Below are 23,423 nucleotides of genomic sequence, written 5' to 3'. Positions count from 1 at the left end.
TGCACTCGCCGTGCGAGCCGAGGGGCGGAGCGAGAGGAGGAAGGAGCGGCGCGGGCAGCTCGGGGGAGAGGCGGGGGCCCGGCGGCGGGGAGGCGGCCGAGGCGCGGGGACGGCGCCGGGAGGCGGGAGCAGTCCCGCTGCAGCTGCGGCCGCGGAAGGAGGCGGTCTGGGCTCGGCTCCGCGGGCCCCCAGGCGCGGCCAGCGACGGGTCCCTACCTACGCAGGTGAGCCCGCCCTGGGTGACCGCGGGCGACAGCGGGAGGGACTGCGAGGAGCGGGAAGGGGTGGGGTGGGGGGGCGCTCCTCTGCCGCTTTACCGCCGGGGTCCTCAGGGGTGGGACATCTAGAGTCGCCCCTTCCAGCCCCTCCTCTCCTGGCTCGGGCTCCGGCCGACATCGGGCAAACGTAGGACGCTTGGGGTTGTGCAGGTGGCCTCAGGGTGTAGATCGAGGCAGAGTCCTGTGGGCTGTTTCCGGCTTCCCTCCCCCGCCGCCAGAAAGTGCGGCGACCCCCTCCGCTGTCCGTCTGAGCTAGCACCCCTCCTCGTGCTGCTGCGGGCCTCCCTCCCACTGCCCAGCTGCCAGCACCCCTGCAACCCCAAGCACTGGGGAAGCAGAGGGACCCCAAACCAGCCCCCGGGCACGGTGGCGGGAGCTGCACCTGGAAGGCAGCACGCTCCCGGGAGGTTTGCTCAGATGTGGACTGATGATTCACTGGGTTTGAGGGGACCCCCAAAGCTGAGATGTGGTGTGCTTGCTTCCGGATTTGAGGCAGCGGCCCAATGCCTAAGCAAAGACTATCTAATTTGGCCTTAGGTCAGCAAAGGCTTCCTGAAGATCCTCAAGAAATAGAGTGCCCAGGGCCACTCTGACAGCTTGCCCTTTACTGCTCATCCGCCCGCGGTGGGCAGGGTCCTGAGCTGGGGTTTATGGACTCCTCCCTCGTCTTCCTTCCTCATCCTTGCAATAGCCCCTCAAGCCCCTTGCTGTATCCATCACCCCCACGTAACAGGTGAGAATGCTGAGGCACAGACACATTCAATCACTTGCCTCAAAACACAAGGCTAGTGAGGAGTAGAGTCGGGATCTGAACTCAGGTCTCTGATTTCAAGACTTTTCACTGTAGGGTATCATCATGCTGCCTCTATAATAACATTAGATATCTGAGGCGAAGCCTGGTACAACTAAGGGTCCCCTTGGCTCATATGCCTGGCATTTTAGTAGGAAACTGAAATGTGTATGATATTTACTTTGCAGGGAAATAGAATCCAGGGCTATTGAGTGTAGTGGCCATTGTTGGGGTGAGGATTGGGGTGGGGTCCCCCTGGACTATGCCCAACATTGCCAAATCACTTTTCTGAGCCATGTGATACTGATAATTCATTCTCTCCTTTAGAAATTCCTACCCCTCTGTATCAACTATTCCTTCTCAGTCATTTCCTTGGCCTGTTTTGTTTTTCTTCTCTTGTTGGTATTCCCTTGGCCTCAAAGCTCACATCTTCCAATACTCTTTGTAGATCATTTTATTCATGTTTCTTGCTTTACCTATCATCTTTACGATGGCACCTCCCAAATTCATCTTTTCAGCCTATGCCTAATCTGTAACTCCAGACCCAAATTATCAAATATTCTAATTCCTGCTGGCTAGTTCCAATGTATGCACCCACAGGCACCCATATCCAGCATTTCCAAACTCAGATTTATCATCTCTGTCCTTCCATGTGGTCTTGGTTCAGGTCTTTTCAGTTCCTTGGCTGGACAATATATTACCTTCCAAACTGGTCTTCCTGCCTCTGGAGCCCATCCACCCCTTGAAAGCTCAAAAATCTTAGCCTTTGGTGTCTTAGGAACTGACTGGAGAGAATAGACCTTTCTTTCTCCTTCCTTAGTACCCTGTACGTACCTGTAACGGAGCCCTTTGCCTATTGTGTAACTGCTGACTTGTCTTTCTTCCCCTTTAGACCCGGAGCTCCTTCAGCACTGATTTGTCTTATCCATCTTTGTATTCCCTGGTCTGGCACATAGTAGCCACTCCATAAATATTTGTCGTACCTAGTGACCTTGTAATGAATTGAAACTTTTTTTAGGACACAATTTCTAAATTTTTTTTTTTTAACGTTTATTTATTTTTGAGACAGAGAGAGACAGAGCATGAACAGGGGAGGGTCAGAGAGAGGGAGACACAGAATCTGAAACAGGCTCCAGGCTCTGAGCTGTCAGCACAGAGCCCGATGCGGGGCTTGAACTCACTGACCGCGAGATCATGACCTGAGCCGAAGTCGGCCGCTTAACTGACTGAGCCACCCAGGCGCCCCTAGGACACAATTTCTAAGTAGTAGCACTGTGCATAGTGCCATTTCACTACATTCTAAATCTAATCTGTCACTAGGTGAGTTAATTTGTGTGCGTTGGTGGGGAAGAAGCATTAGAATGTGAGTTTCGCAGGTGGCTGGAGATGAAGACTAATGATAAAATGAAAATAAGTTTTCCAAATTGGTGAGTTGATACTAAGGGTGTTTTTAAGGTTGATTTAAACATTCAGCCACAGCATAGTGACTCCCTTCTATTTTCCTTAGACTTCGTGTCAACGAATAAGCTGAGTACGCTCAACTAGAAGAGAAGCAGAGACAAAGTCATCATGGCTTCGGTGTCTACTCATGGAAATCAAGATAAAGGCCCCCATTTGCCACCACCAAGCAAGCAGGTATATTTTTAATTTGGACGTCTGCCAACTGAAGAGGAACATCATCCAGAACCTTCCTTAGACCTCATCCTTGGCCAGTCATCTTTTTGCAGTCTGGCACTTTGTTGGATGGGCACAGAGACAATGGAGTGGGGTGGGAAACTACTTTTCTAGCTTCCTTGAAAAGGAGCCTTTTCAGTTTTTACTTATAAAATCCTTTCTTTATTCTTCCCTGTTTAGAATCTAGCCTGACTCTTACGTAGGCTGTCAAGGACTGAAGAGGTTTCCTTTAGCAGAGCAAAAGTCTTAACTGAATCTAACAGAATGATACATCATGCCTGCTTTTACATTTTTATTACCAGGGCTGATCATACTGGTCTATGCTGCTGACAGGTGTTCCTTAACCACTAAATTAGTGATCAGATTGAGAACCCTAGTGTTAACACGGGCACAATATTTCAAATTGTTCAGAAGGAATAGTATACGTTTCGGGGACACGTAAATGAAGCAAAGAGAAAGTATTGTGATGGGAAAATGGAGTTCCTGTTCTCCAGCATCAACTTTCCCAGCTAAAATGAGTTTATGAAGGGGGGTGATGTTGAAGGAGCAAAGTTTAGGAGAGGTTAACAGACAAATGACACGCAGTCACAAGGAAAAAAATTTAGACACCCGAGTTGCCTCTGTGAAATAGAGAACCATGAAACATTTATGGCTCTACAGGAAAGGGTCACCAGAACTCCTCTGTGGAGACTGTGCGGGAGCACCGGTCTTGACTGCAGGACTCACAGCAAGTGTGGTAGTCAGGGTCCCTGAGTCTGGATGCATATATATGTGTGTGTTTGGGACAAAGGAGGGAGGGAGATGTGCCCCACCCCTGCTGCACCCATAGGCAGGACCAAGGGGAGATATTTACACTGCGATAAGGAGTGCTTGCTGAGGAACTAAGGTAAGTGGAGGGTGAGAAGAGCTCCCTCTCTCACCCCGTGACTCACTCACCCTGACCACCGTCAGCCAGGTGCTGTGCTGTGGGGAGTGGTAGAGAAAGAAGACAGAGGTCACCTGCTTGAGTTGTTTATAGAACTCTGAAGGCATAGGGGCCGTGAGGTCTTCCCACCTGTCATCATGCATGTAAAGTGCTTGGCACAGTGCCTGGCCCGTGGAAAAGTACTCAAGAAACGGTGACCATCATCCACATTGTTATCTACTACAAAGAGTCCAAAAATGAATATTGGCAAAATCAGCAAGGCAAAACTCAAAAGTGAAAGAATTGCACCTCAAGAAAAACATGAAAAATCCAAGAGGTAAACGGCAGAGGTCCTACATAAATAATTCACAAACAAGGAGATACAAGTGTGACTAATATAGTAAGGAGCAAATTAAATAAAATTTGTTTTTAAAAAATGAATGAAGGGCACCTGGGTGGCTCAGTTAGTTAAGCCTCCGACTTTGGCTCAGGTCATGATCTCACGGTCCGTGAGTTCAAGCCCCACGTCGGGCTCTGTGCTGACAGCTCAGAGCCTGGAGCCTGCTTCGGATTCTGTGTCTCCCTCTCTCTCTGCCTACCCTCCGCTCACGCTATGTCTCTTTCTCTGTCTCTCAAAAATAAACATTAAAAAAAATTTTTTTAAAAACGAATGAACCACCCAGAGGATGGAAAAAATTATTTTCAAATGCATATTTGGCAAGGGTCTATTATCCACAATATACAAAGAGCTTTTACAGCTCAACATCAAAGAGAAAAACAGCCCAATTAGAAAAATGGGCGAAGGACTTAAATAGGTATTTCTCCAAGGAATATATGTGAATGGCCAACAAGCAAATGACTAGATGACCAATGTCATTGGTCATTAGGGAAATGCAAATCAAAACCACAATGAGGTACCGTTCACAATCACTAGCATGACCATAATTTAAAACAGAAACAGTTTAGCTTATTTAGCTTAAATTAATGAAATAATTCATATTGAGAATTTTAACGTGCTAATTTGAAAAGAACAAACAAAAGAGAAAATGAGAAGTGTTGGCAAGGATGTGGAAAGGTGGGGACTCTCATACTTTGTTGGTGGGAAAACAGTTTGGCAGCTTCTCAGTAAGTTAAACATAGAATTACTGTGTGGGTCAGAAGAATTGAAAACAGGTGTTCAAACAGTTCGTAGCAGCTCTATTCACAACAGCCGAAAGGTAGAAATGACCCAAATATCTATCAGTAGATGACTGGAGAAACAAAATGTGGTATATCCATACAATGGGATGTTATTGAGCCACAAAACGAAATGAATTATTGACACGTGCTAGAACATGGATGAACGATAAAAACATCATGCAAAGGGAGAAAAGAGAGCCACAAAAAGAAACATACTGTATGACACCACTTACATAAAACTACCCCAAATGGGCAAATTTGTACAGCCAGAAAGCAGATTAGTGATCGCCAGGGAGCCAAGGGTTGGAGGGAGCGGGAAATGAGGAGAGGCTCCTTAATGAGTGTGGAATTTCCTTTGGGGGTGATGAAAAAGTTCTGGAACTAGACAGTGGTTGTGGCTGCCCAACATTGTGGATGGACTCAGTGCCGTAAATTGTCTACTTTAAAATGGTTGAAATGGTAAGTATTATGTTATGTGTGTGTTACCACAATCAAAAAGCATTGAACTACCATATAACAAAAGAGCACAGCCCAGGTTCAGTTGAGGGATTGCCCCAACATTCGAGGAGAAGGGTGTTGTGGCTGAAGAATATGTAGATTCTCAAACACATTAGTTATCAGAGAAGTGCAGATAAGAATAAAATATTAACATTTATACCTATTGGACTGTCAACATTTAGAAAACTGGATAATGCCAAATATTCCAAGCTTTTGTTCTTTAACCTGCTTACAGTCCAGCTTCACTGGCCCCTAGGTGGGGTCTGTAGGCATAGAGGAATGTTCAAGACTGCTGGTGTGGGTAAGTACGATGCAGCCATTGGGGAGAGAACTCTAGCAAGACTTTGTCAAATTGGGAATACACATGCCCTGTATTTTACTTCTAAGGGTATATCTGAGAAATATTCTCACAGGGGACTGTAAGGAGACATGCCCTGGTGAGGAAACATCCTCCAGGAAGCATCCTGGAGAATTAGCCAGCAGTTGGAACAGTGAACTAGATATGTAAGCAACATGGATGGATCTTAAAAGCATAGAGCTGAGTTGAAAACATTTTAAGGGGCGCTTGGGTGGCTCAGTCGGTTAAGCTTCCAACTTTGGCTCAGGTCACGATCCACGGTTCATGGGTTCGAGCCCCGCATCGGGCTCTGTGCTGACACGTCAGAGCCTGGAGCCTGCTTCAGATTCTGTGTCTCCCTCTCTCTCTCTGCCCCTCCCCTGCACACCCTCTGTCTCTCTCAAAAATAAATAATAAACATTAAAAATATTTTTTAACATTTAAAGTACAATTAAATATACAAAACTTCCATTTGCATAAAAAAAGATGCATGCACCCATAACTGAACATTTTGCAGCAATGCATACCAACAAATGATCGGCATTAAGCCCCCAGAATGGCAGTGATAGAGGAGAATATGAGAATAAAGAATGGAAGTAAGAGTGAGTGAGTAATATATACCCACAAAAGGGGAAGGGTGGTATATGATGGGAGTTAGTCCAGATTATAGCATATCAACACAACAAAAAGAATAGATCTAGTAAAAGTGATCATTTCAACCATGTTGGTCATCCCATCAGAAATTACGTGCAGACCACTTATGAATGTGTAAAAAAGAAACCTGTTAAGATAGAGTATGATGACAAAAAGTCGTTTGTTGGCGAGTTCTTAGCCTAAAAATGCATACAGAAGTATAAACAGATGAGTTGGAATGCAGATCTATAAATAGCTAACTTGTAGTACACTGCCCTGAATGGGATCCCAGAGATGGAAACATTGTGCTTTGGGGGAAATCTCTTCTTCACCCAGGAGGCAACTGGGTCTCAAGGACACCAGGCAGGCAAAGGGAGTGAGGAGCACTGCAGGCAGGATGAGCCGCATGGACGGAAGCTGGGGGTAAGAAAGAAAATGTGGCCTCGACAGTGATTCATTGTGACCAGATATCTGCTCCATACTCGCGAGTCCATGAGTCACTCTGCTTCTGCAGCTGGGATGCTTTCCTTGCCTAAACCCACCCAGCGTTCCCAGTTGGAAGGCACTGGCTGAGACTGGTCATTACTCTGCTGGCAGCCACACAGGACACACGCTGTGTGACCTGAGTGAAGAGACCTCCCTGCCCTCCTCTAGAGAAAACAGCAGATGCTTTTCTAATGATTTCAGTCAACTCACCACATAACTTTCCTTGCAGAGTCTATTATTTTGTCCAAAATCAAAACTGCACATCCACAGAGGAGAGATTTCAAAGATTATCCGAGAGTGTCAAGAAGAAAGCTTCTGGAAGAGAGGTAATTGAACCCCTCTTAATCTTTGCTAACACCATATTTGCTGCAATAAACTGCCCAAATATCACAGTAGAATTATGGTAATGAGTCCCTTTTGAGCAGAGACTGCATAATTCCCTGAAGAACTTTAAATATCAGGGGCTGTTTCAATTCTAAATCCATATTGAAGCCCTTTTAAGTGCAGAGGTCATACCTGATGTAGGAACACCTTCCCTCACTTAGCAAGAAGGGATACACACTTTCCTCCGTGTGACCAAGGGCGTGTGCCAAGAGTGTTATTTAGAATTTCTGGAAAGATTTGACCCTCCTACATTTCGCTAGACTAACTTTCATTGAGTTCGGAAATAATGTCAGGTTCATTGCTTCATCCCAGAGCCAAGCACAGCACTACACATATAGAAATTGCCTAGTAAATATTTGTGGAATAAGAATAAATAAATAAATAAACATTAAAATTTTTGTGATACGAGTAAAAAGTGGCAACATTCCATTAATAATAATTCTCTTACAATGTCTCTGAAATAACCTTTTCTGCTGATTCACTTCCTCTTGCTAGGCCTGTCTTATATAAGGCGAGGGTGTGAATTCATGCTGTGCATTAAGGTCTCTTCCAATTTAAAAAATTCATGATTTGTCATTTGAAAATGTCATAATAGAGCCCATAGATTTAGTCCCAGTGTTTTGCAGCATTGGGATAATTTATACTTTGAAATACACATTTTTTAATTTCTCAAATCATTCAAGTTCAATATCAATTGTTTTGGAATTGGAAGCAACACTTTAGAACTTGATATTTATTATATTTTATGATTCTTGATCGTGCTCCTAGAAATTCACGAGTTTGTTTTTTGGTTTTGTTTTTTTTTTTTTTTACAACCTATGAATAAGTAATTTAAGTAAGCACTAGTAGATTAACATTTCAATATGACCCATTTGTCTCCCATCAGGTAGATATGAGTGGAAACATTGGTTGCTATTTGATTTTTCTCTTGCTGGGAGGAGCTGGATGTTGTTAAGTGCTCTCTGCTCTTGGAAGAAGTGTTGCGTTTTGATAGAACTAGATACTGCCTTTGCCAAACTAACTTGCCTGTTTTAAAAATCATAGCTCAGCACCGCCCATGTTTAACATGAATGTGATAATCTCATAATCTTCAGAAAATAGACATATCCAAATTGTGACATATCCAAAATATCCTCTGAGACAAGCTGGGAACGGTCCTAGATCAGGTATGCCAGAGTTTAGTGTATTGTTTTTTAACTTTTCTGTAGGATTGAAATTTTCAAGAGACAGCTAAAGGCGACTCCCAGATTCAACGGCTAAGTGTGCACTCTCACTAAGATACCTTTGTCGTCTGTGGCGCTCAGCATCTGGTGCGTGGTGGGCGGTCCCTAAAAGCGGGTGTCAGAGCTGGAGTGGCACGGGGCTAGGTTTTGTCATGGTAATGCTGTGCCTCCCGGCTGAGTGACTGGGACAGATCTCAAGAAAATTCTTCATGCGGTGCTTAATAAATACTTGTTGAATAAGTAAAATAACAAATGACTAACACCTCGTTGCCAAGGTAGATAAGAGAAGAAAACACAGGCTAATTTCCCCTGACTTCTGGGTGAGGTGCCACGTTTTAAACTAGTGATATTGAACTGGATCTTTCTTTTGCAGCTCTGCCTTTTTCTCTTGTGAGCATGCTCGCCACCCAAGGACTAGTCCACCACGGTAAGATTCAGAATCAGTTATTGTTCGACTTGAGAGCCCAGGTTTCAGTGATGCTCCTGGCAGCTTTTTGGCACTTGGCATTTGTTTTTTGGTGGAAGATTTATGTATGCAGGTTTTTGCTTATTTTCAGCCTAAGCACCCCCTCTCCCGAAGATGTCCTAATCTCCAGAAGGAGTGGCTATATTGTTGCGTGGCAAAGGGAAATTAAAATTGCAGACGAATTAAAGCTGTTCATCAGCTGACCTTAAAATAGAGAGATTATTGGGGCGCCTGGGTGGCTCAGTGCGTTAAGCATCCGACTTCGGCTCAGGTCATGATCTCATGGTTTGTTGGTTTGAGCCCTGCGTCGGACTCTGTGCTGACAGCTCAGACCTGGAATCTGCTTCATATTCTGTGTCTCCCTCTCTCTCTCTCAAAAATAAATAAACATTAAAAAATTTTTTTAAATAGATTTTTCTGGATTATCTAGATGGGCCCAGTGTAATCAAAGGGTCATTAAAAATGCAAGGGTGGATGAGAAGACGGAACCAGGGGGATGGCAGCACCAGAAAGGCTCAGTTCCACACTGTTGGCTATGAAGACGGAGGAGGGGCCCAGGAGTCTGGGATGTGGCTGGCCTCTGGAAGCTGGAAACGAGAGAAACTCTAGAACTTCCAGAAAGGAATGCGGCCCTACTACTATCTTGATTTTAGCCCAGTGCTGTGGTCTGAATATATGTGTCTCCCCAAATTCACTTGTTGAACTCCTAAGGCCCAGTGTGATGGTATGAGGAAGGGGGCCTTGGGCAGGGGTGGAGCCATCGTGAAGGGATTAGTGCCCTTGTAAAAGAGATCCCACAGAGCTCCCCAGCCCCTTTCATCACATAATGATGCAACAGGAAGTCTGCAACCCCGAAGAGGGCCCTCACCCAACCATGCTGGCACCTGATCTTGGACTTCAGCCTCCAGAACTGTGAGAAATAAATTTCTTTTGTTGCTAAGCCACCCAGTCTGCCATATTTTGGTGTAGCTGCCCAAATGGTCTGTCACCCAGTGAGACCCATTTTGAGCCTCTGAGCTCCAGAACTATAAGGTAACAAATTTGTGTTGCTTTAAACCACTGAGTTTGTGGTGAGTTGTTACAGCAGCCACAGGATACTGAGGCAGCGACTTTCTCTGTGCCAGAGTCCCTGTGTCTCCCAGGGGCTCCAGGTATGGTTAGACAGATTGTTTCCCGCCCAGCTGTGCTCCAAGGAGGTAAGTCACACTGAAATCCACCCGAACTCTGTCCATCACGCCATTCCTCATGACAAGAGGCTGCATGCAAGAGGCTACATCTGCCTAAGGAAGGGACCCTGTCTAATCTGAGCAACAGATCTAGAGAACTAGCAGCCGCCCAGCACCTCCCCACATAACCTCTTCCTGTCTCTTAGAGGTTTCCACTTTTCCTGTCTGTTCTCCCTTTCTTGCTCTCTTCGTTCTTCTCTCTCCATCTCACCAGAGCCTCCATAGACATTACTTGGTCCCCAGATAACAAGAAGGTACCTGACCCTGTTGAAGACCACTATACTAAACACTGCTGATTACCAGGATTTTTTTTTTTTTTTTTAAAGTAGGCTCCATGCCCAGCACAGAGTGCAATGCGGGCTTGAACTCATAAACCTGAGATCAAGACCTAAGCTGAGATCAAGTTGGACGCCTAATCGACTGAGCCGCTCAGGTGCCCCAATTACCAGGATTTTTAAAAGAATATTTGTACCCAGCAAACATGAGGGAAAATGTTCTAGTTCCTTTTGGGGTGTCAGAGACCACATATGTCACATATCCAGGAGAATCCCATTTCACTCAATATTATTCTTTAAAGGTGATTTGTTAAATATAATTTCATTTTTATAACTTCAAGGTAGCCTTTTTATAGAAATATATTCATCAATCAGTAACAAGCCTTCATCAGACCACTTCTGACAACAAAAAAATATGGCCATGACATCTATAGGGGTTAATGTTTTATAAATATTAAACTGCTTAAAATCTACAGTTTTCTGCATGTGTACAGATATACCTTTCCAGGTTTGTATATTAGTTTTCCATGCTGCTATAATAAATTACCACAAATATGGTAGCTTAAAACAATACAAATTGCTTATCTCAGGGTTTCAGAGGTCAAAAGTCTAAAATGGGTCTCACTGGGCTGAAATCAAAGTGTTGGCAATGCTGCATTCCTTGGGGGGGGGGGAGTGAGGGGGGATATGGGGCTTCCTTTCCCTTTCCAGCTTCTAGAGACCACCTACATTCTCTGGCTCATGGCCCCTTCCTCTGTCTGTGAAGCCAGCAACACTGAGGCAAGATCTTCTCATACTGCCATGATATGTCTCTGAATCTCTCTTCCATAGTCAAGATGATTACATCTTTTTTTTTTTAATGTTTTTAATGTTTATTTCATTTGTGAGAGACAGAGCATAAGCAGGGGAGGGGCAGGGAAAGAGGGAGACACAGAATCTGAAGCAGGCCCCAGGCTCTGAGCTGTCAGCACAGAACCCAATGTGGGGCTCGAACTCACAAACCACGAGATCATGACCTGAGCCAAAGTCAGCACTTAACTGACTGAGCCACCCAGGTGGCCCTCAAGATGATTGCATCTTGATTACATTGGGTCCACCCAGATAATCCAGGATGATCTTCCTATTTTAAAATTACTTGGTTAGCAACCTTAATCCCATTTTCTTCATAGTTTCCAGGGATTGGGATGTGGACATCTTTAGGAGACCATTACTCTGCCTTCCACAGGTTTTATTGTTTTCATTTTAAAATTATGATATATATACTGTGAATCTCTAAACTGAGACTTTGTGTTGAGTTACTTAAAAAGGGGAGGGGACTATGCCTAATTGCTTGGAACTAGATTGTTAGCCCCCTCTTTGCGTTGATACCATTTTTTTTTTAATTTTATTAAGTAATCTCTACACCCCATGTGGGGGTTGAACGTAGAACGCCAAGATCTAGAGTTACATTCTCTACGGATTGTGCCAGCCAGGTGCCCCCCCTTAATATATTTAAATTAGTCTTAAATGGTCTGTTTCATGTTCTTTTTCTGTACATTAAAGCTACTAATACTTTGCTACTTGCTAAAAATGGTTGAGAGTTAAGTTCAATTAAGAATTGACTTAAAACTTTTAACAAATCATCTCTTTAAGAATCTGTGTATATCAAGATTTACTTTAATGGTAAATTTAAATAAGGTATAAAATGTAATAATAACGTATTTATATATTACTTCTTAGGTTATTTAGCATCTAATCCAAGATTTGGATCATTGCCCAAAGTTGCACGTAAGTTATAGAAGTTAAAAAAACAAACCCTGAAAAGATTCTTTTTTTTTTTTTTTTAAACAAGATGTTTATAGCAACTGGAGATATGAATGTCAGGTTAACAAACTGCCTGCGTTGACTCTCTGAAAAATCAGTCTGTTTCTTGTCGCTTTGAAGTTCTTAGTTCATTCAACACTTTCTGATATAAGACTGAGCAGTAGGGACTCCACCTTAGGCCTCGTTAAAGCCTGGACTCAGAGGCATGGGCACAACATACAAGAGGAGACCAAGCATAGCCTCTGGATGATAGAGCCATTAGGGCCTGTCATTCTCTTCTTTTGGCTAGTTAGCTGGGTTTTTTCTAAATATTTTCTTTTTTTTTTTAATTTTTTAATGTTTATTTATTTTTGAGAGAGAGAAACGGAGCATGAGTGGGGGAGGGGCAGAGAGAGAGGGAGACACAAATCCCAAGCGGGCTCCAGGCTCTGGGCTGTCAAACTCGCAAACCACGAGATCATGACTGAGCCACCCAGGCACCCCCAGGATATTTTCTATAATGGACCTACCAAATGAATAATTTTTAAAAATCAGAGACTTTCTAGTAATACGTTTCCCACAAACTTGGGGTTTCATCTTCTTCCACTCATACACAGACCCGTTATGTACAAAGAGGACGTGTTGCAGTTCAGGGTCTGAAACCTCATTCCCAGCAAGAAGAGCAGGTTGGACATTTCTCCCATAGGAGATCCCCTCTGCCTCGTGAGCTCTCTTCCCTGTAGGCAAGATGGAGTGCCGCTGCCCCTTCTGTAACCCATCAAGGGAATTAAGGGCCTTTCGTGCCCCCGTGCCCCATGATTTGGAATCCACCTATGGCCACCACCCAAAGCCCACCCCTCCCTGCCCTGGGGCCTCAGGCATTTGTTTGCCACCTGGGCCTCCCACTGGCTGCCTGCCTCCTTTGCTGGCTCTATCCTGGCCCTTCCACCACCAGCTCAAAACTGAGGAGCTCAGAAAGCCTCCATTTCCCAATCCTGCTCTTTAACAGGGAGACTCATTCTCAGAGGTTTTGTTCGTTGATTTACCACGGTACTTTTCATGTAAGAATTACTACTGTTATGTAGAAAGTTCTAGAAGATAATTAATAGAGGCGATGCTGAGCTTTTAAATTATCTTTCCTCACCTGCTTTTACAGTTGCGGGTATCTTGGGATTTGCCCTTGGAAAGGCATCATACATACGAGTGTGCCAGAGTAAATTCCATTCCGTCGAAGATCAGCTCCGTGGGGCTGGTTTTGGTCCAGGGCATAACAGGTTTGTAACTATTTAAAAATTTTTATTAAGTTCTTAAATTTTAATTCCAGCATAATTAATGCACAGTGTTATATTAGTTTCAGGGGTACAATACAGTGATTCAACAGCTCCATGTATTAGCCAGTGCTCATCATGTCAAGTGTACTCTTAATCCCCTTCACCTGCTTCCCCCAGCCCCCCCACCCAGCTCCCCCCTGGTAACCATCAGACTGTTCTCTATAGTTAAGAGGCTGTTTCTTAATTTGTCTCTCTCTCTCTCTCTCTCTCTCTTTCTCTTAATTTGTTCCCATTTGCTCACTTGTTTTGTTTCTAAAATTCCACATATGAATGAAATCATATGGCATTTGTCTTTCTGACTTATTTCACTTAGCATAATACTCTCTAGGTCCATCCATGTCATTGCAACAGGTTTGTAATCTTTTTGGCTGAGGGACTGTTTTTATTTATTCATTTATTTATTATTTTTATTGGAGAAAATAAAAGAGAGCAAGCACGCATGCACTCAAGCTGTGGAGAGGGGCAGAGAGAGAGAAAGAGAGAATCTCAAGCAGGCTCCATGCTTAGCATGGAACCCAACGCGGGGCTTGATCCCACGACTGTGGGGCTCAAACTCAACAACCAGGAGATCATGACCTGAGGCAAAATCAAGAGTCAGATGTTTAACCGACTGAGCCACCCAGACACCCCTTTGACTGAGGGATTGTAATGAAGATAATTATAAAAAGTTAAATAAGGCCTTTTCACCACTGACAATATTAGACAATTTTTAAAACATCTCTATGTTGAAAAAAACCTCTTTAACTCTCAATTTTTGAGCTGTTGCTATTCAATAATAATTACCTGTTTCATTTGCTCAACATTGAGCACTTACTGTGTTCGAGACATCGTGCAGGTCTCTAACGAATACCTTCATCAGCAGACATGGCTTCTACGATCACGGGGTCACACCGGATTTGAACAGGTTTCTTTACGGCGGGACTTCTCAGAACCCTTCTAGGTTGGCATGTATTGCGATTCTCATTCAGAGGTGTCAGCCTCGGGACTCTGGAGTTAAGGACATTACCCCAGTGGTTAGAGTACCCAGGTGAAAACCAGTTCTACCGCTTACAAAGCTGTGTAACCTTGGACAAGTGTCTTACCCTCTCTGATTTTCAGTTTCCTCCTCTGTAGAAAATGGTGATCAGAATTGTTTTCGTGGCATGTTACAAGGAATAGGAGTGATTATTTATGACAGTGAGGGCCCAGTAAATAGTACTTATTTCTATGATAGTATTGATAGGTTTGGTGTTAGGAACACATTTCTTTCAAGACCTTCACTTGTCACAGTGGGTTCTATTTGAAAGGCAGCATGAAACCTGTGAAAACAACATCAGACGTGAAGATCATTATTGACCTTTGTGGGGGGATGACATTTGGGGGGGGGGTCTCAAACCAAGAAACAACTCCTGTTTTTCCTTTAAATATTAGAACTTGTGAGGGGCACCTGGGTGGCTCAGTCAGTTAAGCATCCAACTCTTTTTTGGCTCAAGTCATGATCCCAGGGTCATAGGATCGAGCCCCATGTCAGGCTCCATGCTGAGCATGGAACCTGCTTAAGACTCTCCCTCTCTGCCCCACTTTTGCACGCACACACTCTCTCTCTCAAAATAAATTTAAAAAAAAAAAAAAAATTAGGCTAGTGAACTTCCACATAGAAGACGCCTCTCAGTCACGCTGTGTTAAGACTAGATAGACCAACCAGTGACAAAGCACAGACTTCTGTTTTTGCTTCCATTCTAGGCACTGCCTGCTTACCTGTGAGGAGTGCAAAATCAAGCACGGATTACACGAGAAGGGAAGCTCTCAGCCTTCAGCTTCTTAAACTTGTCTCTATGGCTTTGGAAGTTCCTTAAACCTCTCTCTGAATTTGTACACATTTAGAATTTCAAGTGTACTTTAAAATAACATATGTATAGTGGAACAGAAACATTGTGCTTCTCTCTTTTTGACATGCTTTCTGGGGAAGATCCTCAATTGAAGTGAGCAGTATATGTTTGTCTGCGATTTGAGAACTTGTCGGGGGCATTCACATACCAAAAAAGAAATTACATTGCATTCCTTAACTTGCTTACAGCTGAGTAAAAGCGCTTCAAGTCTTCGCTGATTTGGGCCATCCATTCTTTCACTCTGCTTTTGTCCAGGGTTTTAAGATCGCGGATACAGGATGGGAGTGAATATTCAGGAACTTGGGAAGCCATGCCCCAAAGAAAACCAATGTGTATAGAGGTAGAAACACGGGACAAGAAAGACTGTGTCTTATAGGTTTGAGAAGTGCTTTCTAAAATATAGGAACCAAGATGTTTAAGTTGATAAAAAATATTTCCCTTGAAAGAGTCAGAATTTGAACCCACTGCCCTTTCAGTGACATAGATGACTTTGTGCCTCATTGGTGTGGTGAAGTTTTGGAAGAACCCATCATCTTTAGGTTACTTGTTTAGCATGCTCATGGTCAGCACTAAAGAACTGGGTTCTTAAACTTGACTTTCCAAACTGCCCCTCCTTCTCCCAAGGAACAATTTGTTTATGGGAACGATCACTTGAAGAATTAATTCACGGAATGACAAACTTTTGGGGCTATAAGGAGCTCAGAAGCAGCCAATCCAACCCCAGGAGTTGGATTCCTATTCTCCTACCAGGTTTTCTGCATGAAAAAACCAACCAACCAACCAGCCAGCTAACCTCTTCCACTGGAGACCTTGCATTTTATGGCAAGTTGTCTGAGACCTTCATAAACATTTAATTTGCATCTTCGCATTTTCTCAGGAAAATGCTTTATGTATGTGTCGCCATTTATTTACTGGTTTGTGTGTGTGTGCGTGCACACTTGTGCATATGTGTACCTGTTTGTATTAATACATCTTGAAACCATGTATAAAAAGGAAAATCTCATCAGAAGTTAATAATTGATCTGAAATATCTCATTTTAAATATCAAAAATATTTGGGAAATTTTCTTTTTACATGAACCTTAAGTGTATGACATGGAGGGTTTTGTTTTTTTTTAAGTTCATTTATTTTTGAGAGAGAGACAGAGTACAAGTGTTGGGAGGGGCAGAGAGAGTGAGAGAGACAGAGAATCAGTTAGCACAGAGGCTGACGTGGGACTTGATCTCACGAAGCTTGAGATCATGACCTGAGCTGAAATCAACAATTGGACGCTTACCCGACTGAACCACCCAGGCGTACCTGAAATGGTGTGGTTTTGACTTCATCTCCTTCATAGTATGTATCCTGGTCTTTCAGTTCATAAAGTTCTATTTCTGTAAATCAGAAGCCAACAATCCTAGCTTCGTGGATGCAGTTGAACTCCTGACTCTGGCAACGAACTAGTGGTGACTCTGTTCTCTGGGTGATTGGCAACAATTCAGAATTAGGCACATTTATTTCCTACAAGCCAGAAAATGATTTCCCAGGGATCAGAACATCTTCAGATTGCCAAGCACAGCAAGTCAGTGTTGAAATCAGTCTTGGGGTACTGGGAAAAGTTGAATCTATTGTTGAAAAGCCCCATTGTTTTTATAGCTGACGTCTTCAAATTTTCTCCTGAGTCAAATTGGATTTATTGTTTGGGCTCTCTGCTTTTCCTAAGCAGGTAAGTTATTCATTGAAACAGTTCATCACAGTGATCTTTCCTTTCATGGGGTGAAAGGAAATCAATAAAGAAAAAACTGGAAGGTCATCCAAGAAATCTCAAATATTTTGCTGCTTTCTCTATTGCGTATATTAGGAAGCATGGATCGTGGGGAGAATGTTTCTTGCAGGAAGATGTGTCAAAAGAGTAGCATTTGTCTTGCAGCATTTAGAGATTACCCACACTCGTCACCAAGCTGGTCATAAGCTTATGAAAGCATTGCCTTCATGATAAAAACAGACAAAAAAGATGTACTGTATATAATGCTTATATATTTTAAAAATTCTCACTTAAGGGGCTCAGTTAAGCATGTGACTTTGGCTCAGGTAATGACTTCACGGTTCATGAGTTTGAGCCCTGCATCTGCTCTCTGCTGTCAGTGCTGAGCCCACCTTGGATCTTCTCTCTCTCTCACTGTCACTCTTTGCCCCTCACCTGTTCATGTGAGCGTGTGCGTGCACATGCACACTCTCTCTCTCTCAAAAATAAACATTAAAAAAATATGTCTCACTTAAGCAAAGATATTCTCTTCCCTTGCTGTCAGAATAAATGACTTATCTATTGTCTGTTAATGTCATGAAAGTAATAACAGTTATCTTGAATGACTTGATTAAGCAATGAAAAGGTCATACAGATCATTTTCTTGTTCAACTAATGCAATCTGGTAATCAACAAAACTTTTCCACGTTAGAGCTCAACTATAGAATTTGATTTCACAGACATTTGAGGTTTGCACAGGGGCACCTGCGTGACTCAGTGGGTTGAGCGCCTGACTCTTGATTTCGGCTCAGATCATGATCTCATGGTCATGAGATCGAGCCCTGCCTCAAGATTCTCTGTCCCTCTCCCTCAACCCCTTCCCTGCTCCCTCCCTCTCTCTCTCTCACTCTCTCAAAAGACAAAACAAAACAAAAGTTTGCAGAGATTTCAGTGATTAACCCAGAGGCAGCAAAGTCCAGGACCAGATAATCGAGTGAAGCTGAACTAGTGTAGTGGCATGTTAAACCCAGTCTTTTTCCACAACACACACAAATATGTGGGCCCACTGTTGCCACATCTTCCAGCTTTTCAAAACAAATAACACAGGTTTTTATGTGAGGATTCTGGTTTTTATATGTTCATTCTTTCATATATTCAATTACTGAGCACCCAGTCTGTGCCTAGGCACAGTCCTAGATCCTGGAAATGCAACAGTGAACACAACTGACAGAATTCTGTCTTTCTGGAGCTTGTATTCTTTTTTTTTAAATTTTTTGGGGTGCCTGGGTGGCTCAGCCGGTTGAGCATCCGACTTCAGCTCAGGTCATGATCTCATGGTCTGTGAGTTCAAGCCCCGCATCGGGCTCTGTGCTGATGGCTCAGAGCCTGGAGCCTGCTTCGAATTCTGTGTCCCTCTCTCGCTCTGCTCCTCCCCGGCTCATGCTCTGTCTCTCTCTCTCTCAAGAATAAATAAAACATTGAAAAAAATTTTTAAAAATCTTTACTTATTCTTGAGAGAGAGAGACAGAGTGAGAGCAGGGGAAGGGCAGAGAGAGAGGGACCCAGAGAATCTGAAGCAGGTTCCAGGCTCCAGGCTGTCAGCACAGAGCCTGATGCACGCGGCTCGAACTCACAAAACGTGAGTTCATGACCTGAGTCGAAGTCAGACGCTTAAACTGACTGAGCCACCCAAGTGCCCCAGGAGTTTCTATTTTTGCTAGTTTGCGGCGTGAAATCCAGTCCAAACACCCACCGCTGTGAGAATCCCCTCCACTCTCTGGGCAGGTGAGATTCCAGGACACACATATGTACTTCTTGGGGAAGGACACCTGCTGATCTACGGTGCTACGCTTTATACCTCCCAGCTGTGCAAAAGTGTTCGGAAAGGCCTTATGGGAGCCCAGGTTCGCCTCCCTCTCCCCTAGACGAAGCTCTTCCAGGATGAGAAGTATGTCTTCTTTTACTGATGTCTGAGTCTCCAGCCCCAACCCGAGTTCTTGGTCAGATATAGGGACTTCGTTTATGTTTGTCAGCCTACACCCGTAATGTCTCTGTGGCTACAAAATAGGATTCTTATTCTTCTTTCCCAGAGTGGCCTTTATTTATTTTTTTTTTTAATTTTTTTTTTTTTTTTAACGTTTATTTTTGAGACAGAGACAGAGCATGAACGGGGGAGGGTCAGAGAGAGGTAGACACAGAATCTGAAACAGGCTCCAGGCTCTGAGCTGTCAGCACAGAGGCCGACGTAGGGCTCGAACTCACAGACCTCGAGATCATGACCTGAGCCGAAGTCGGCCGCCTAACCGACTGAGCCACCCAGGCGCCTCCAGAGTGGCCTTTAAACACTGGAACACATGTTCCTCTCAGTTTCTTCAACCATTGGAGTGGGTTTCCAGCCCTGTCACATCCTGGTCTTGGGACACCTTTGGTACGTGTTGTCCTTTCTTACACCAAGACCCCAGACATGGATTGACCGGTTCAGAAAAGACTGCAATCATGGAGTTTTCATTTCAGGCACGTGCACGGACAAGAGTGACCCTACCCTGCATGACGCTCCGTGCTCATATCCAGGCTCCGCCGCTGACTGAGTCAGCTCTGTGCCTCCATTTCTCATCTGTAAAATGGAAACATTTTAGACTGTCCTGACAGGTTGTTCATGAGGATTAAACGAGCTACTACTTATTATTTTTTTCAAGTAATCTCTATGCCCAATGTGGGGCTTGAACTCACGACCCCAAGATCAAGAGTGGCATCCTCTACCCACCGAGCCAGACACATACCCCTTAAATGAGTTAATACTTACAAAATGCTTCCAATAAATAGTGCACGGCTCAGAGTAACCACCAAGGGATGTCAGCTATTACTACGACTACCACGACTTTTAATTGGAGTCCAAAAGTACGTGTCACACTTTTTTGGCCTCTGCTAAGCTTTTCACATGACCTACCTTTAAGTCAAGTCTCCCCATTTTACGCTTAGGCAGCTGGTCATTCTGAACTCCAGTGTAACGCATGATATCTTTAGTTCTTTTTGATTTCATGATGCTATTATCCGTCCTTTTGAGTTTCAAATTTGTAATTCAACAGGTGAGTGTTGTGTCAGCTGCCCTGGAAAATATTCAGTTAACCCCTTTGGTTTCTTAATGTATAGTGTTCATGGTAAGTGCTCAATCTTTGTTGGCTGAATGATCGTCTTGAAGAATGTATTACAACCTTGAAGAGTAGTTTGGTTTATTAGAGAGAAGAGACATCTCTAGATATGGTGGGACAGGAATGAGGCTAGGAAGGGAAGGTGACAAAAGGGGAAGGATGGGAGGGAGGAATTAATAACGGTGGGGAAACAAATATCAAAAAGGAACTTCCCTTAATACCTCCCTGGTTTTGAAAATCAGGGCTGTTACCACAGGCCTGATGATTTGGAAGCCCAGAAGTGGCTTCCTTCATTAATTCGACAATAATTTTTCAGTACCTACAATATGCAAGGCAATGTGCCAGAAGAAAGGGGGGTATTTTCATACACAAGAAGTAGAGAAAAGATATATAAATAAACAGCTGTAATACAATGTGGGGTAGTGTCTGTATGAGACAGATACGAATGAAAGGCCCAATGGAATTCGGGGCAGCAAGTTACCTTTGCTGCCCTCGTAGATTGTATTACCAGCCTAATTCTTCACTCTCCTTACATCCTTGCCTTCGGACATGGAATTTTCCATTTCTTCCCACTGTGAGTGGGGCACAGTACCTAGCTCTTGACCTTAGGTTTTGTCCACATGACTTGCTTTAGGCAGAATGTGGGGCAGAAATGAAGGTGTGCCAGTTCCAGACTTAAGCCTTATAAGCCCTGTCTGTGTGTTTCTATTTGCGTCTTTTTTTTCTTTTTAACTTTTTTTTAACGTTTATTTATTTTTGACAGAGAGACAGCGCATGAGCCGGGGAGGGGCAGAGAGAGAGGGAGACACAGAATCCGAAGCAGGCTCCAGGCTCCGAGCTGTCAGCAGAGCCTGACGCGGGGCTTGAACTCACGGACTGTGAGATCGTGACCTGAGCCGAAGTTGGACGCTCAACCGACTGAGCCACCCAGGTACCCCTCTACTTGTGTCTCTGTCTTAAGGACAGGCCCGACACTAGATAGAGAGGCACAAGGCTGCACACTGATCTCCAGCTCCACAATTGCCAAAGACCCAGTCGTTATAATAACCCCCTTACTCTGTATCAGAGCAATTCGGCTTTTCTATCAAACTCTAATACAGAAACTTGGTAGCTGTAAGTGGGGTGCTGCCATAACACAAACCTAAAACGTGACATTGGTCTGGGGGACAAGAGGCAGACCATGTACTGACAGGACTTTGGGGACATGGTTAGTGAAAACTAAAAAACCTGGATGAGGGTCCTCACAGAAGCCTAAAGAGCTCTCAAGGTGACTGTCAAGGATCACAGGAGAGGGAAACATTATTGGAAGCTGGAAGAGATTTTGAGTATGAGTCACAGAGTTTAGCAAAACTCTTACCCGTGGCGACGCGGAAAATTGAAAATGTACCTAAAACGATCTGAGACTTCTGGGCAATGTTGAGGGTGACACTTGGCTTCTTCTAGCTGTCTAAAATGAGAGAAGAGATGTAATTAATATAAAGAACAATTTATTCCAGGGGCGCCTGGGTGGTTCAGTCGGTTAAGTGTCCAACTTGGGCTCAGGTCATGATCTCGCAGTTCGTGAGTTTGAGCCGTGCTTTGGGCTCCGTACTGACAACTCGGAGCCTGGAGCCTGCTTTGGATTCTGTGTCTCCCCCTCTCTCGCCCTGTTTATAAACATTAAAAAATAATAATGAAGAATATATTCCACTTCCAAATGTGATTTGTAGAAAATATAAAGGTTCATTAAGTCTCTTAAGCCTACAAGTTTCTCATACTGAGAAATGGCTTCCAGGCAAAGACCAAATCCAGAGTGGGACAAAAGGTTTTGTTCAACACCACATGACCGTGCTTCATAGGACATTGCAGACACACAAATGGCCCTTTAGAAGTCTTACAGGCACAACCTGTAGACCCTGTCCAAGGTTTCTAATCGCAGGGAGCCGCCCAGCATAGAAAAAGGACAGTCTCCAACAGACTTATGGATGGCTTTTGTGTAATGGAATGGATCATAAACGGATACTTCAGAACTGCACAGATTTAAAAAACTATCAGTTTGGACAGGGATATATAGAGGTCTTGGAATGCTGGATTTCTATGGGGAGGAAGGCTGAAAAAATTACTCTGCTGCCAACGTGAACTACATCGCAGGGAAAGGCAGGACTGAGAGCTACGCTGAACCCCTGGGTGGGAACACCTAAGCCCTAACAAAGAACTGGCATCGTGAGCCTGCTGGACTTGTGGGAATCGCCATGGACAAGTGACTGGCATTGAGCCTCTCACTTCCCCCTTCTGAGTAGGTGTGGTGACGTGATACCCAACGGCTATTTGGGATGAACGGGGCGGGTGGCTTCTCTTCAGTTCACAGGTCTGAAGACTGAGAAAGGGTACTTCAGACACTCACCTTAGTGCCTCTTCCACAACTGGACCTGATGAGATGCGCTCCCAGACTCTGAGCTGTTATAATGGATGTGAACTGGAGGTCCTGGGAAAGTAGTTTATTTTGCACGAGAGGGATGTCAATTGCTGTGGCCAAAGGGTGAAGAGTTGCAACACCTTCCACCCCACTGTTCTTTTAAAAATGTGACTAAGTGGGAGTCTTATATTCCTGCCCTTTGATAGGAAGGCTTGTGAAGAAATGATGCTACAGGCCTGAGGCCAAAGCAGAAATAAAAGGCAAGGCAGCTGCTGACATTCTTGCTGCACCATTCACATCAGAGCTTTAAAAGGTCAGTCTGTCCCGAAAACACCATGTTGTGAGACGTCCACAAACCCACCCACGGGATGTGACCAGGTCCTGAACCCAGACGAAAGGAGAGATGCCACGCGGCATCTGAGACACAGCCAAATCACTCCGCCGAAACCTTCCTGAATTCTGGACTCACAGAGAAAATGGAGATAATAAATGACATTTTAAAGCCACTGAGTTTGGGGACTTACAACAGCTAATTGAACATTGTGTTTCTGGTAGAACTGCAATGAGAAAGCAGAATTTAGAGACCGTAATCTCATTTTCCATTCACCTAAACCAGAAACAAATATTAAGTCAATAACGAAGTATACCAATTTTTATTCCTGTGGAGTTTGCAAATATTTCAAACACAGCCACTACTCTAAGGTGTTCTGCTCTTTACCGTCATGAGTCACAGTCACTGTATCGTTATTATTCAGAAATAGATGACTCTATTTCCTATCCCCATGAAACACCACTTACTTTAAGAGATTACAAACAATAACA

General features: G+C 44.0%; 1 protein-coding gene across 9 annotated transcripts; it reads left to right on the top strand.

Annotated features, from left to right (window-relative positions):
* Positions 1-14: 14 nt before the first annotated feature.
* Positions 15-19,518, top strand: OCIAD2 (OCIA domain containing 2). 9 transcript variants are annotated; one of them, XM_060655079.3, is made up of 9 exons: positions 120-224; positions 2,576-2,703; positions 6,630-6,716; positions 7,009-7,105; positions 8,760-8,813; positions 12,073-12,120; positions 12,753-12,821; positions 13,292-13,409; positions 15,189-16,558. In XM_060655079.3, the coding sequence occupies exons 2-9, from the start codon at positions 2,638-2,640 to the stop codon at positions 15,268-15,270; spliced, it is 621 nt and encodes a 206-aa protein (XP_060511062.1). In that variant the 5' UTR covers positions 120-224; positions 2,576-2,637; the 3' UTR covers positions 15,271-16,558. The 9 variants fall into 9 exon arrangements, 5 of the variants coding, with proteins under 5 accessions (XP_060511067.1, XP_060511062.1, XP_060511064.1 ...); XM_060655081.3 differs by lacking the exon at positions 12,753-12,821; XR_013555288.2 differs by lacking the exons at positions 12,073-12,120; positions 12,753-12,821; positions 15,189-16,558 and adding exons at positions 816-1,011; positions 19,388-19,518 and having other exon boundaries at positions 114-224; positions 2,576-6,716; positions 8,372-8,813.
* The last annotated feature ends 3,905 nt before the right edge of the window (positions 19,519-23,423 follow it).

The sequence above is a fragment of the Panthera onca genome, chromosome B1 (assembly GCF_046562875.1).
Source record: "Panthera onca isolate mPanOnc1 chromosome B1, mPanOnc1 haplotype 2, whole genome shotgun sequence".
NCBI lineage: Eukaryota > Metazoa > Chordata > Mammalia > Carnivora > Felidae > Panthera > Panthera onca.
Note: the sequence above shows the minus strand (reverse complement) of the source record. Positions and strands in the feature narration are given on the sequence as shown.

Excerpts from the sequence above, each read along its gene's own strand:
- OCIAD2 (XM_060655079.3), top strand. The coding sequence starts at position 2,638 with ATGGCTTCGGTGTCTACTCATGGAAATCAAGATAAAGGCCCCCATTTG. Across the intron at positions 7,106-8,759 it reads AGAAAGCTTCTGGAAGAGAG|CTCTGCCTTTTTCTCTTGTG; the intron begins GTAATTGAACCC and ends TTTCTTTTGCAG. Across the intron at positions 8,814-12,072 it reads CCAAGGACTAGTCCACCACG|GTTATTTAGCATCTAATCCA; the intron begins GTAAGATTCAGA and ends ATTACTTCTTAG.